The sequence below is a fragment of the Eubalaena glacialis genome, chromosome 19, assembly GCF_028564815.1.
Source record: "Eubalaena glacialis isolate mEubGla1 chromosome 19, mEubGla1.1.hap2.+ XY, whole genome shotgun sequence".
In the NCBI taxonomy this organism is placed as follows: Eukaryota; Metazoa; Chordata; class Mammalia; order Artiodactyla; family Balaenidae; genus Eubalaena; species Eubalaena glacialis.
In genome coordinates this window covers 16,682,475-16,697,508 of record NC_083734.1, presented here as the reverse complement: position 1 = coordinate 16,697,508, position 15,034 = coordinate 16,682,475, and the positions used below count along the sequence as shown (strand labels likewise).

The 15,034-nt window shown below is 58.5% G+C and overlaps 1 protein-coding gene across 6 annotated transcripts in view; it reads right to left on the bottom strand.

Annotated features, from left to right (window-relative positions):
- Positions 1-15,034, bottom strand: part of MYO18A (myosin XVIIIA) — a 95,036-nt gene that overhangs the window by 36,937 nt on the left and 43,065 nt on the right. For all 6 annotated transcript variants that reach the window (XM_061176609.1, XM_061176612.1, XM_061176610.1 and 3 more), the window contains 12 exons: positions 8,440-8,527; positions 8,132-8,238; positions 7,841-8,017; positions 7,266-7,479; positions 6,853-6,995; positions 6,153-6,253; positions 5,233-5,296; positions 4,879-5,023; positions 2,457-2,633; positions 2,148-2,238; positions 1,697-1,889; positions 768-854 (listed from right to left, as the gene is read on the bottom strand). In XM_061176609.1, coding sequence (XP_061032592.1) covers positions 768-854; positions 1,697-1,889; positions 2,148-2,238; positions 2,457-2,633; positions 4,879-5,023; positions 5,233-5,296; positions 6,153-6,253; positions 6,853-6,995; positions 7,266-7,479; positions 7,841-8,017; positions 8,132-8,238; positions 8,440-8,527 — 1,587 coding nt within the window. The remainder of the gene's footprint in view (positions 1-767; positions 855-1,696; positions 1,890-2,147; positions 2,239-2,456; positions 2,634-4,878; positions 5,024-5,232; positions 5,297-6,152; positions 6,254-6,852; positions 6,996-7,265; positions 7,480-7,840; positions 8,018-8,131; positions 8,239-8,439; positions 8,528-15,034) is intronic.

Sequence of the window (15,034 nt, the reverse complement as noted above, 5' to 3'; positions counted from 1 at the left end):
AGCACTTGTCCCAGGGGGACACTTGCTCTCCCGGGGCCCCACCCCCTGGGCCAGGGCCTTCCCGCAGGGAGGAGGGAGAGAGAGGTGGGACTCAAAGCAGAGGAGGGAGATCAGCAACCTGGCAAAAATGCCAGTTCTCCAATAAAGCGCCTTATGCAACTTCCCTAATTGAAGACAATCGCCAAATGCCAAGTGCTCATCAGGCAGCTAGTCCCCCAGGCAGCAAGGTGCCCAAGACACTTGCCCAAAGGGTGACAAAGCCCATCCCCAGATTGAGGGGCGAGGACTCACACCCACACAGCCCCTCAGTGGGCATTTTACATCTGGGTGCTGTTTCTATGTTTGGGTGAATGCCACCTCCTCGCCCTGCTCTGCTAGGCTGCACCGGTCCTCTACTTGGGGACAATGGGAGGGGATGACTATGTCCTCTGGGTCCAGCCAGGCCCTCACCACTGAGGAGGTGGTAACAGGGCTCCTGGCAGACACACTTGAGGCACGGCTGGGACAGGGCCTGAGCTCAGACACCCATGGGTGGTGCTCCCCACTGCACCAGGGCAGAAGGAAGTGCCACCTTCCTGGCCAGACTGGCTGACAGCTGAGGGAAAGGGTGCACAGCTCGAAAGCGCTTGGTGTCTGGGCCTGACTGCTGGGCCCCCCAGCCCATGGTGCCCCCACCCAGCAGCAGCTCATATGGGGAGGGCTCTACCAAGGGAGAGGAATGGGAAGGGCAAGAAAAGGCCAGCCCAGGCCCTCCCTGGAATTCCTACCAGGGACTGATGGGAGGCCTGGTCCACGGCGGCCACAGAGTCATCCGTGGCTGGCTCCAAGTCGTCAAACGCCAGCTCGATGTTCTCCTAGGAGGGAAGGTGGGGAGGTAGTGAGCACAGGGCCGTGTGTGGGGTGCAGTCCTATGAGCAGGCCAGGTGGGGACGCTGGGGTCAGCAAGTCCAATGTCCCATCCGAGCAGGAGCTCCCCTCCAACAGCCCGACTGACAGATGCTCACCACCTCTCAAGGCACCGCATTGTGTCTTTGGACAGCTAACCTTCTCCTAACCTCCTTTTACAGTGAGCTAAAGTCACGTACACACTCCTGTTACTCCCACCTGCTGTTTAGGCTACGTGGAGTAAGCCCACTCTCAATTTCACACACTCATCCTTGAAATACTTGAAGGCAACTGTCATTTTCCTCCTGAATCTTCTCTCACCCAAGATAAATATTCTCCCCAGCTCGTTCAACTCACCTCCACATGAGGTAGGATTTCCAGATCCATCTGGGACATCCTTTTATGGGGGCAGGGGGGCTAAATAATCAGTCACCATCCCAACAGCTCAGGAGACAGGGAAGGCCAGGCCCGACACACGTGAAGGCAGGAACTGCACGGTGGCAGTTCACAGGGCCTAGGTGGGTGCCTTGAAGGCGGGCAAAGAGGGGCTCCCAGGGACCCTGAATGCATCTTCGGCTTCTTGGAGAGCAAACTCTCCATAAAGAAAGAATGTAGCCTGGGCAGGAAAAGCGTCCTGCTCCAGAGACCACAGGGGGACATAAATGTCAGAGGGTAAAGGGCTGGGAAGGGAGCAGCCAGCAGGGAAGGGGGTACCTTGCTGCATCCACAGATGCCTCCCCCCCACTGAGGGTGCCAAGGCCAGAAGGTGAGCCTGGGGGTGTTAGGCGGCAGGGGCAAGGTCAAGTGCTACCTCCTTGTATCTTTCCAACTCCTGCACAAAGGTGCGCTCGTGGAAGAGCCTCTGCAGCCGGTCCTGGGCGTAGTTGTGGCACAGCTCCTCAAAGGAGGCCCCGCGGGCCGACCCACCCTGCTCAGGGTTCTGGAAGCCGGGAGTGTCCACAATCATCATAGAGCAGAGCGAGTGCTGGCTGGACTTGAGAGCCCTTCACAGGGAGAGCCTGGGTCAGAGCTGCCCAGGGCAGTGCCCCCGGTGCCCAGGTAGCTCACCCCGCCCCCATCCCCATCCCCACCCAGGTGCCCAGGACCCGTGGGGAGGACTTGCCTCTCCTGCCTGCAGGGACAGTGAGCCCTCTGCTGGTGGAGGATGGCTCTGCCTCAGCAATCACACAAGCACAAAGGCATCAACCCCACCTTTGTCAAGGCAGCAAGATGAGAGCTCCTAGGCCCTGCCTGGCACTCACCTGTTCACCAGGGAGATGAGAAGCGTGAAGAGCTCGCTGTAGAGGCCGGACGCCATGCCCTCCAAGCACTCCAGTGCACTCAGTTTGGGGCCTGTGGGCAGGAGGGTCAGTTCTATCTCCAGGTCCATGGGACTCCCCACCTGGGTGTGCTCCCTACCCACCCAGGCCAAGGCAGCATGGAGTCCTGGGGCTGGGCTTCTCCCCCTAATGGGAGCATCTATTCACCCCAGGAGTTTGCCCACCCCAGAGATGGCAACGAGCCCAGGAAGAGGCCTCCAATCACATCCAGCAGCCAAGGGGCTCAGGTACCTGTGCCGTCCCCCAGGCTGCTCTCCTCGGGGCCCTGGCGGAAGGAGGTGGAGCGCTGCAGGGTGCCGCCCTGGTGCTGGTGCTTGAAGATGGCCGAGGACAGCTCTTCCAGGTTGCAGCCCAGCAGGTACGCAGCCTTCTGGGCCCACTCGTGGCGGGCAAACTGCCTACGCCCAGCTATGGAGTAGAAAAAAGGATCTGACATCATGGGTCTTCCTCCCTAGACTGTTTGCTAACCACTGTGCCCTTCAGCTCCCTTGCTCCCATAGCACTAGGGAGCAGGCATCTTCCAGAGGGAAAAAAACGAGCCCTGATGACACCAGCAGGGCTTCAGGCAAAACAGGGAGAGCCAGCAGCTGCCAGCGCTTCCTGTGTCCCTTGGGGTTGGAGAGAATGAGCAGGTCCTAAAAGAGGAGGTAACTCCGCACTGCGGCCACCAGAGGGCTCCCAATCAGCTGCAAAAACCCCTTTAGAGGGCTTGGCTCCAGGTGCCAACGTGGGGAAGGACAGAGCATGAGCCAGCCCACCTAGGATGAACACAAGTACTGCCTGTGCCTGGCGGGGAGTATCAGGAGAGCACTGGTGTCTCCCCCTTCCTTGGACGCATCAGGACCCTCCCTAATGTGTCCGCCAGGCGAGACCGCAAACATCCACTGTGGCTCAACAGTGGAGAGGCGAGAAAAAACTGCAGGGGAGAGGGAACAGCCCATGCCGGCAGACGCGCCTCAGCCAACACGTGTCTAATCGCGGCAATTAGGGAAAGCTAACAAGAAACAAGGTTTTACCTTCGGCAGCTTCTGTAAGGCAAAGGACCAGCATGCAGCATGCAAAGAAAAACAGCATGTTAGCAAACAGTCATCAGCTGAGCCTGCCAGGCCCAGTGGAAGGGCCCGGGGGGGGCGGGGCTTTGGGAAGATGAGCAGGAGAGAAAACACAACCCCATTCAGACTCAAACACAAAAACACACACACACGCGCGCACACACCCACAGCCTCAAAGGAGTATGTTTATGGATGTGATCACACTGACGCACAAGGAAAGAGACCTGCAAAGACTTTCTATCACACACACATGTGCACACACCCACCCCCCCCTAGAAAATACTGGAAGCTCTGAGGAGGTAACAGACACTGCTCAACAAGGTCCATGTACTGACGCACTCAGAGCTCTGCACCTGCAGTCAGCGCTGAGTAGGGTTACAGGAAACCTGCACTGTTACCTCCTTGGAGTGAAAGAACTTCCTCAAGACACAGCCACACAGCCACCCACCTGCCCACCTACAAGTTTGGAGACAACTTCTTTAACTCAGAGCCTGCTTCCTCTTTGGCAGGGATGTAACCTGCTGGGATCATAAGGAACCTAACACTCAGATGCATGTTCCTCCATGCACCCACCCACCCTCCCACCCACCAGCGCTTCCTCACTCCTGCTGACAGCCTGGGGCCCTTCACACCCCAGAGGAAGATGAAGCCAATGCCCAAGGTGCTGTTCAGAAGCAGCATCCCTTTCCCTAAACCGGAGGAGAAAGGAGTGAAGAGGAGCTCAGAGCACCTGACCATCAATGTAATCCCAGAGGAAGGCAAAGGAGCTCTTCCAAGCCAGACCAAGCTCCAGCCCTTCACAAGACCCCAAGCACTGATGCTGAAGCTGCAGCTCATTCAATACCACGGTGCCTGCTGCCCCCTAGTGGCCTCTACCCTGACATGCAAGAGGAAGAGGCACCTACTACCAAACCAGTGGAGAGAAGGGAAGATTGAGGGAAAACTGGCCTTGGGAAGCCCCAGGAAGCAACACACCCTTCCCCACATAAGCCCCACGGAGGGCATCCTGAGAGATTCCAGGATTTGAATACAAAACAGGTAGAAGCAGCTATTCCTGGGACTCTGAGAAGCCCCACTGCCAGTAAGCACCCTCTCCACCCTCCACCCTGGGGCTTCTCCCAGGCCAGTGTCCTCTGCTATGATAGAACAAGCCCAGCCCCCAGAGAGAGCCCAGGGCAAGCACCAAGATGGGGCAAGGTGGCCCCTACACCCCAGGATGGGGTCAAGGTCAGTTACCCGCTTGCTCCTCGGGGGCCTCTGTCAGGAAGGGAACAAGAAGGAGAGTTATTCCAGGGGGACTGCTCTGAGTTAGTGCCCTTCTCTCTCCCCTCAGCCTCCAAACCCCCAAGCCCCCTGCCCTTCACAGTGCTCCCGGTCACTGCCACCTCAGTCCAGGCCTCTGGCCATCCTTGGCAGAGACGCTTCTCCGGGTGTTTGGAGACTTCTGCTCTGATGAAGGGGACGGGGAAGAGGCACAAGCCAAAGAGGGATGTCTGATAACAGGTGAGTCTGTGCTGGGCCAGGACAAACTGGGAGTGGACTGGGCCCCCACAAGTTCTCACAGGTGACCAGCTAGGCTGTTGGGATCCACTGCAGGTTACCTTTGGTGGCGCCTGCAGCCCCCAGGTGGTAGATGGCAGCCAGGATGAGCCAGCAGGCTTTCTGTTCGTCGGGGGAGATGCCCAGCACCTTCATGGCCGTCTGGAGCTTGCTGAACTGCTGAGCTGCCTTCTGCTTCTCCTCAGGCTGCAGCGACAGATGGGCACACTGGCACCAGATCTCAGAGGGGCTGTCCCTCTGGTATCCCCCATGCTGCTGGACCATCAGGGCAGCCAAGCTAGAGTAGAGCCGCCCAGCCTGGGCTGGGCTCCTGCTATTCCCATGAGGCACTCCATGGGGTCCATTCTCCGACCCCAAGGCCCAGGGCTGCCAACCCGTCCCCATAGGCCCCTCACCTTGGCCAGCGGTACAATTCCAAACACATTGTTCTCTGCCAAGTGGTTCAAGTGGAGCTCTGTCCTAGGGGTACAAACGAGGCATCAGCAGAGTGCTTGGTCCCCACGCCAAGTCCATCTCCCTGCCAGGCTGGAGACAGAGACTCCGCTTCCAGACTCAGTTCTGTCTGCCCATCATGCCCTCCTGTCAGGCCAGCTGCTATGGCCTTTCCTAATTGGCCTGGACACCAGGCCAGAGCACCGGCCTCCCTAGGACAGGTCACAGACAGGCCCTGGTGAGAGTGTCCAGACAGACCCCTGGAAAGGAGCAGGGAACCTGCCTGAAGGGTGAGTCCAGCCAGGACTGAGACCGTGCCCTCAGTGACAAGGAGAGCTCAAGACAATAGTGCCCTGGGCTTGCTCAGCCTTATCATTTATCCTCTTCTCAGTGGACACAGACAGCAAGCCCGAAGGTCTAAAGGGAAGAGCCTGGCGGAGGAGCCAACGTGGATGCAGGGAGGCCAGCATGGAGGGCACTGGAAAAGGCTTGGGCTTTTGGCCCCTGAGTGGACTCAAACACCTGCTCAGCCTCATACTAGCTGTGTAACTGCGGGCAAGCCTCTGACCACCTGCATCTCGGTGTGCTTTCCTCTCCAGATCTGGCTTCCCAGGAGCACAGATCCTAGCTAGGCCCTGGGAACGCTGAAGGGTCAATGGTGCCCCTCACATATAGCCAGGTCCCCCAGGCCCGGGGCCAGGGAGCTCCCGCCGGGCAGGGCCTATGGCTCATTCATCTCGCCATCCCCAGGGCCTAGCTCAGAGCCTAACACATGGCAGGCATGAAATAAACCAGCATGGGGTGCAATCAAGTGGTAAAGCCCAGGAGCTGTCAGTGGGTGGGAGCCCAGAGCACCCTCCTTGTTCCCTCTGTCCCATCTCACCTGAGGGTGCCATCCCCACAGGCCAGCAGGTAGTAGAAGATATTGAATGTGGCCTCACCGGCTGGGCGTCGTGCCACACGCAGCTTCTCCAGAAGCATCGTCTGTGGCACAGCATAGAGGGTATGTAGGCAAGGAGGCAGTGCCAGGTCAAGCTTCTCCCACCCACACCAGAAAGAACCAGGCCCATGGGAGCGAGTGGCTGCATCTGATTTTCCAGGTGCTCAACCAGCGGCCAGATCACCTCATAGTCAAACCTGGGGCAGACACCAGAGCCAGGGAAGAACACAGGCCCTGCCACCCTGCCCAGCCTCCAGGCACAGTCTTCTTGGGGAGCTGGACACTTTGTGGTGAGATACTTCATTAGCATGGAAGGGAATCAGCCTCAGTTGGGCCTTACTTTACTGACAGGCCAGCCCTGCCTGGGTGAATCAGCCTGAGAGAAACCCCTGAGCAGGGGCCAGGGCCCCAACTAGGGTGTGGGCAACCCCAAGATGGGCAGGAAGCTGAGCCGTGCCCCATCCAGGGCAGGAGGCACGGGGGGCAGAATGTGGAGGCTCAGGGCAAAGTAGGCCAGCCCTGCCGGGCCCAGGGTCCATTTCGTTAGGGAAGAATCCCAGGAAAATCAGGTGCAGGAGAGAGTCTGATTTCTAGGGCATGAAATCAGGCAGCCAATCTCTTACTACCCTGAGTGTCCCCTCACCTGAACGGAGGCTGAGGCCACCTGGCCAGCTTGGTCAAAGTCCAGGGAGAGGATCTGAGAGAAGCGGGTGGCATTGCCGTTCATGATGGTGGGGCTGTTCCCAAAGGCTTCCAGGAGGGTGTACAGAGCCTGCCACTTGTCCACTGCAGAAGACAGGCCCAGGGCCCATCAGGAAAGCCACGGGCAGCTTGCCCCCAGCCACAGGCTCCAGAGGCCCAGGGAGAACGGGAGGCCCAGCCCATGGCTGCTCCTCCAGCACCCGAAGGCTCAGTTACTTAGACCAGACTGCTGAGGATCGAGGGGTTTTGTGGACACGGAGAGGCCAGGGAGAAGAAGAGTTGGCACCTCGGTGGGGCCTCCATCCCCACACCCCTCTCCAGCCCATTCTGTTTCCCCAGTTGCCCCTGCCTCACCAGAAAACACCTTATTCCCGCTGGTGCCTGCGATGGTGGCCAAATATTGCACCAGATGCTGGCAGCTGGTGGTCTTGCCACTGCCACTACTGCCCAGGAGGATGATGGACTGGTCCTGACGGCTCATCAGCATCGCCCTGTATGCGGTCTGGGCCACGGCATAGATGTGGGGGGCCATGTCCTCCCGCCGACACCCCTTGAACATGTGCATCACCTTGGGTGCAAGAGGGACGGAGGAAGGGATAGGCGCTCTTAGCTGGCTCCACACGGACAGCCCTCACCCCCAAGGCCCACATCTTTCTAGGCTTTTCACTCCAGGGGAGCCAGAAGGTTCTGAGGCTAAGTTCACGCATGGAAATGCAGATACCAGCCAAGTCCTGGCCTCTGTGAGAGGTCGGGGGAGGGCCTTCTGTCCCCACCCCTTGAAATGACTCCTCTTCCCAAGGCCACTGTGAGAGTGGACAGGAGCCCCGTGGGATGCCAAGGGGAAGGGGTAGAGTCGGGGAAGGTGGGCAGGGGGTAGGGGATAGAGGGGGCGGTCTGTGGGGCCATATGGTAGCTGAGGGGGGCTGCACCTTCTCCGAGTACACAGCGGGGGCCCCCCGGGGGCTGAGGACCAGCAGGCTGGGGCCGGCGTACGTGTGCAGCAGGCTGGCGCCATAGCGCTGGCGCAGCGTGTGCAGGACGCTGGACTCATTGAGGTACACCAGCGAGGCCAGATCCTCCAGACGGTCGCAGGAGGGAGCATTAGCCTGTGTGACAGGACAGGCGGGCAGGCACTGAGGAACAGATCTGGTCTGCTCTGCCAGCGGACAGCCTGCCCAGCCTGGCCCACCTCCTGTGCCCTCCACCAGCCTCCTGCAAACCTTCTCCACATCATCCTCGTCCACATCCAGGATGGCTCCATCATGGTCTAGCTTCACGCGCACCTTCCCCTCAGGCAAGCTGAGCTCCTCGGATTTGAGCTGAGTGGCTGCAGAGCAGGAACAGACAGACAGACATGGGCCCAGGAAGCCGTGGCAGCCCTCTTTGGGCCCTTCATGGCCCTGCCTTCTCCCCACTGTATCACCAGCCTCTCCCTGCTCACCACTCAGGCCTCTCCAGACCCAGAGGCCCACCCACCACCCAGCCCTGAAACCAGAGAGGCCCAGGCCCTGGGTCTCCCCAGACTCACCCAGTGAGAAGCCATCCTTATGGACCAGCCACACCTTCTCTGTCTCATACCAGGCTTCCTCAGCCGCGATCTGCTCTTCTGTCTTCACCTATCAGAGGGAGGGGAAGAATAAAGAGTCAGACCCTGTTCTGGAAAGCAGACAAGGACAGCAGGAGAGAGGAGACATGTGAGGGGAAGGGCTTCCGGATGAGCCACTGGGCGAGGGGGACAGGTGGGTGGCAGACACAGAATGGGAGACATCAGAGATATCAAAGGAAGGAGGTGGGGAAGCCAGGAGCTGGTGGCGGTGGTCCTGAGGAGCCCTGAGGACAAGGACACAGAGCTAGGGACCCTGACAGCCCTGAGGGTCTGGAAAGACAGGGACACATGGAGTATGTGCCTAGGAGAGAGCAGATCCCAGGAGAGCAAATCACCAGCCACCCTCTTGCTCCCTCCCTGCGAAGACTGTAAGATCAGTATCCTGAGCCTCCAGCCCTCACCCTGGGCCACAGCTGCTGTGACCTTACAGGCCTGGCTTCTCTGTTCATCCACCTAATAGGCCCTCCTTCACCAAGCTGGGAAAGGGCATTTCCTCAAGATCTGAGAATGTCATCCAAGGACTTCAGTGCAAAATGATGGGTGAGTCCTAGCCTTGACCCTGGTCTTCCCTCCAGAGGATGCTCTCCTGGGCAGGGGCAGTACCCAGATGCACGTGCTAGCCTCCCTGCTCCCCCTCCGTGCCTCCTCAGAAGGAGCACAGACCCATGGGGACGTGCTAAGGCCATACAGGGGCGTGAAGCAGCATGGCCAGGGACATGAGGCAGGGGCAGGGGTAGCAGTGATCTGTCAAATACAGGAAGAGACTTGCATGCCACATGCATGGGCATGGGAATGGGTATAAAGGGGCTGGGAGCCCCCGGAAGCCCAGGTGGTCACCGATCAGGAAGAAGCGTTCACGGGCAATGTCAGGGTGTAGGGTTGCCAAACTTGGCACCCCTAAGAGACCTGAGCTGGTCAGCAATGGTGCCTGGGGGAGCTGGGCAAACAGGAGCGGGGCCTGGCCCCCATGGCCCATCAGGCTCCTTTTGTCATGTGGGCAACGGGGCAGCAGGGTCATCCAGTGACCTTTGGTGGGTGGATGGTCACCCCCCACATGAGCAGCCCCCAAGCTATCCCTATCCCCCAACTCTCTGGGGATCCCCAGCTGCGAGGTACAGTTAGCCTCCTAGGGTCCCCCACCCTCATGAAACCGACCTGGGGCCAAGGCGTAGACACTGCTCTGTGATACTGACCCCCTGTGTGAGGGATTGGAAAGGACAAGAAACAATAATAACAAATACGTTATTTGTTACATTTCTTGGAGCTGAAAGAAGAAGATCTGGGTTCTACTCCCAGGTTGGATTCTGGCTTCAGATAACTCCCTCTCCCTCGCTGACAGCCCTTCTGGGCTATAGAGTCAGAAGGCTGGTTTACACAGCAGTCTCCAGACTTTGCATATCATGGGCCAGTGAAATTACCCCTCAAATAGGAGGATCACTATGGGGCTGTCAACGTTTTAAGTGAAGACATCCAAAAAAGGCTAGTTCTTTATATTTGAAAAAATTAACTTTATAAAACAAAATTACTGGTTTTTTTTTTTCAAATCATGAGACAGGTGAAACCTTTGTCTTGAATGGGCATGTTGTATGGGTCCAGGGTTTGGAGACTGATGAATAGGTGACATCAAAGGACCATGGCCTCCAGCTAGCTCCTTTAGAGCTAATCTGAAGACAGGTTCCCACATTGGCCAGCAGGGGGAGACAGAGGATGTGCATCTTCAGGCTTCAGAGTGGGGAGGGGGTGGGGTGGCGTTGGTGGGGTTCAGCCTTTCCAGCTTTCTCTACCCAGCGAGAGCAGAATTGAAACACCTAGAAACCAAAACTCTGGCCAGGCCCTTGGGCTTCCGTGGCTAAGAACCATGCGCCACAGAGGCCAAACTGAGTGGCGACCCTCAGTCTAGACACTCCTCCAGGGCCTGACACAGAGCTGCCCCATGTCCAGCTCCCGGCACTGCCTCCCCCGGGGGTCCCCCCAGATACCACATGAGGTGGGAGCCAGAAGGGGAAAGAGGCCTTACACTCCAGCACAAGGCCTGGGCACAGACGCCAGCCCAGGTACAGGCCGGGGGTGGCGGGCGGTCACCAGAGGAAGCGGAGGGCTCCTGAGGGGGGCAGGAGTACCCTACCTGGCTGTGGGCAGGAGAGGCGGCCTCAGGGTCCAGCTACCAGCAGCAAGCAAAGAAGAGAGAGAGAAGAAGAGGGGTGAAGACAAGCAGACCGTTGGCATGTCCCTTTCAGCAAGCACCCCGGGCCAAGTGGAGGAGAGAGGGGCCGGAGGTGGAGGGTGGGAGGGCTGGCCTGGCAGATACATTGTACTTAGTCAAGGAGAGGCCAGGTCAGGAAGGAGAGGCCCTGCTTGGTGAAGAAACACTTGGTACCATCAGACTCCTCAGAAGAGATGCTCTGATAAGTCATTCCCTGCGGCGGGAGCGAGCCTCTCTGCCTCCGGCTACAGTCCCTCCTGGGCTGGCCATCCAGTCCATTCTGAATTAGCCTCCTCTTCTGTGTTGCCAGGCCAGACCACCTCACCACACCCAGGGCCTGGGACCCCTGGGAGCCTCTGGCCTTATCTCCAGGGCATTTCCCAGCCTAGCTCCCCTGTAGCCACCAGACCCCAGTATAGGCTGCCCCTAGCCTCCAGACACACACCCAAGGGTGCTGCTCCCCAGGCCAAGGGCGGCCCTTCAGAGCTGTTACCCCTGCCTAGCTCATCAAACAGGACCACCAGCAGCCCCAAGTCTAGGACCCCTTCCTCAGACTCCCACTGCACCCCTGCACCACTTCCACCCCATGGCAAGCAGAGGTAGCACCCATCCAGGTCCACCTGCCAACTGCCCAAGAACCAGGGGACTGTGGACAGAGCCGGTGGCCAGCCTCGACCTCCCCATCTCTGTCTGGTTACTTAAAGGACTTTCTGGAGAGGCAGGGGAGTCAGCCAGGCCTTGGACCTTGCCTGTTAGAAATGGGCAAGGAGTTAACAGGCCCCACCTGGGTCTGGAGAGCCAGGGCATCAAAAAAGGGGAGTGTCTGCTCCCTGCCTCGCACCCACCAGGCCCTGGCACCAAGACATGCCCTCCGGGGCAAGAGACTGGGGCCAGAGAAGGGGCTGGATCTCCAGCCAGAGGGGTCCCTCCCACAGGTTCCCTGGAGGAACAGGCCTCACTGTGCTCAGACCATCCACAGTGCCCTTCTCTCATTTCTTCAAGTGGGAAGCCCATGTGAGGGCCCCCAGGCCTCCAGGGAGCCACACTTCCATTGTCAGGTGGGCCTACACACACAGACACACACAGTCTGGCCAGCAGCCCCAGCAAAGAGGAGACCAGGGACTGGGAACCACACGTGAGAGGCGGCATTACAGGAGCTGTGAAGATCCTCTCAAGCCGCTGGTGGGCCTCCTCTGCGGGGGTCAGCTGGACCTCGGGGGCAGCTCCTGCCTAAAGGTCAAATCACTATTAGTCCCGGCCTGGGGAACTGGGGGCACAGCACACCAAGCTTCTAGTTCAGGAAGCCACTGGGACCCCCGTGGGTAAGTGGAATAGGGTCAGGGAGGCAAGCCAGGCACCAATTTGAGTTTTTAAGCTCTCAGATGAGAATAAAAACAGGTGCCTGGGAGTTCTAGGGTTAATTCTTCCCACCACTTTAACCATTCCAGCACCAGGATGGCCCGCTCTCACACACATCCTCTGGCCCCTGCCCTGGGCCCAGGTGACAGGTGGCTGAACTCCAGGCTGGGGTCCATCTCAGCCCCAACTCCACCTGAGTGAGAGGCGGAGGGACAGGGAGCCAGAGGGAAGGCAGCCGGCCCAGAAATGGGCGCATGACGCTCTCTGGCTCCTTGGAGGTTCTTCTTAGGGGCTAGTGGTTCGCCTCACACCAAAACGCCCCTGCCAACTCCTGTGTGCCAGGAGGTCACTCTCCTGATGCAGAGTGGGCCAGGAGGGGTAAGGGAAGCTGCCTCCTGCTCTTTTCTGAGTTCTGCAAAGCCCGGGAAGAATGGAATGGGGAGCAAGGCAAGTCTGAGACCTTAGGAATCCTAGCAGGTAGCAGTCAGAGAGGAGGGCCTCTAGGGCCTGGGAGACAGGACAGGTCTTTAGGTGGTACCCTGCCCCACTTCGCCCTGACTGTCCCCTTTCAGCCAGAAGGAGCACATAGGAGCACAGAGAAGCAATAGTGAAACTTGATGCATCGCTCCACCCACCCACCCACCCAACTCCTGAGGCCCCAGAAGGGTCCACAAAATGGGAAAGCTTGAAGAGAAATGCCCCCCAACCCAAGGACCAGCCAAGCAGGCATCACCTTCCAAGGGAAAGGGCTGGACAGATCGTCCTTGGCCTTCCCCTGTGCCTCTCAGCCTCCTGTCCCACCCAGAGGGCACTTTGTGGACAGACAGGAAAGCAGATACAAAAGGGACCCACTGTGCTCCTTTGCCACCCAGGCCCAGAGCTTCTCAAGAGTCCTGCTGCCATCACTATGGATGCTACCATTTACGGAGCACCCACCACGCCAGGGATTAGGCTCAGAGCATTCATTCCCTGTATCCTTTCTAATCTTCACAGCAACCCTTCAAAGTAGGTATTATCCCTTATTTGCAATTCTAAAATCCAAAAAGCCCTCCAAAACAAAAGATTTTTCTTAACTGTTTTGGTGGCAAAACCTGACTGTTTAATCCCCCCCTACAGCATGAACATTCATAATTTTCCTGTGGAAATATTAATGTGTTTGGTCACGAGTTGCTGCTCATTATGTACATTGTATGACAGTCTCAAATACAAAAATCACTAATTTCCAAAATATTTCTGGCCCAGGGGCTTCAGAGGAGGTATGGTAGACCTATGTGATCCCCACTCGACAGATGAAGGCTCAGAGATGCTGAGGCCCCACAGGAGTGAGTGGCTGGGGATGGGATGTGAGCACAGGCCACCTGATCCCAGAAATTCTGTCATTCTACCCTCTCACTGATCTGCTAAGACTCTGATCCTCGGCTTGGGATCTGGGGCCTCAAGCTGATACCATGTAGCTGGGGGCCAGGCCCCAACTCCCTCACAGGTGTGGAAGAGCAGCAGCATGCAGTTAACAGGTCCCCTGGGTCTGGCATTCGGTGAAGGAAAGCCATGCAGCCCTGCCGTCAGCACGCGGCCCGGGCCCAGCTTCGCAGTCATGCGGGGCTTGTGGAAGAGGCTTGGGAAAGCTGGCTGCCAGTCCTCAGGTGAGGGTGGTAAGGGAGGGTAAGAGGTTAGTGACACACTCAGGTACCTCCTGCTGCACGTCAGGGGCTGGTGACTTGTTCTGTCGCAATCCAGTGAGGTTTGACTTGAGGTTCGAGTCAGCGGAGCCCGGGTCTGCCAGCTCTTCCGGCTGGGCTGGGGAGCCTAGCTTCTCTGAGGAGTCCACTGTCTCCGGGGAGACTGGTTTCCCCGAGGAGCCTGGCTCCTGGCTGGAGGGCTTCTCCCCCTTCCCGGGAGGCTGCCTGCCACGCGGGCTGTGGTCCTTGCCCCTGCCCCGAGACATCAGGCTCCGCAGGCCCACGGAGAGCTCATCCTTGGCGGCCTCCTTCTCTGCTTCGGACTTAGGCCGAGCGGGGGGAGCAGGAGGGGGTGGCAGCTTGGGACCAGGGGCTGCCTTTTCTCCCTTCCTGCCTCGAGCTGGGTGCTCAGGAGATCTGACCCCTCTGCCCGGAGGCTCCTTGGCGCTCCCAGGCTCCTCAACAGGCAGCACCTTGCTCACCACCTTCCTCACTGCATTCGCCACCCTCTTCCGGGACAGGCCCTGGGCCTCCTCGCTGGGGCCTTCCACTGAGGCAGTCCTCGGGCCATTCATGGTGAGTGTGGATGCCGGGCTCTTGGCTCTCTGGGGAGCCTCTGAGGGTACAGGGCTGGTGGAAGGCTGAGGACTCTTAGATGGGCCACTGCTGCCCTTTGAGCTGCCCTCTAGCTACAGTCACACAAATACAGGGAGACATTAGCATCAGCCCGTGTCCCTGCCCGCCCCACATAGAGGAAGTAAGAGGTGTGACCTCACATCTAGTCGTGGAACAGACCTTCCATTCATCCAACAAACAACACAAGCTCCAAGAGGCCACCCCAGGAAGCCCTCTTTCCATCTTCCAGATAGAACAACTGCATTGAAGAGTTTGGCTTCTCTCTCCCATAAAGCACAGCAGGTCACCTGCCGTCTATCTCCAGGCTTAGCAAGGAGCTGTGAGAGGCCAGCACAGGGTGCCCAGAGGCCCATGAGGTACCCCAGAGTTACTGGCTTATGTCAGGACAGCAACTAAGCCTGGATCCCAGGAAGCCCGCTCCCTCACAGCCCAAACACGGCAGAGACGGAGCATGGTGAGGTCAAACACCAATTCCCACCATCAATCCTGGGCCTAACTCTGGGGCTTCCTGCCTTTGTGGTCCCTGGTCCTTCTGTCACCCAACTTCCTCTGTAGTCAGACCCAGAGCCTGCCCATCCCAATGAAAACCGTAGTTAGGAAGTAATTCTTGGCCCGCAGACATGCCAAGCCTCCTCCCTCC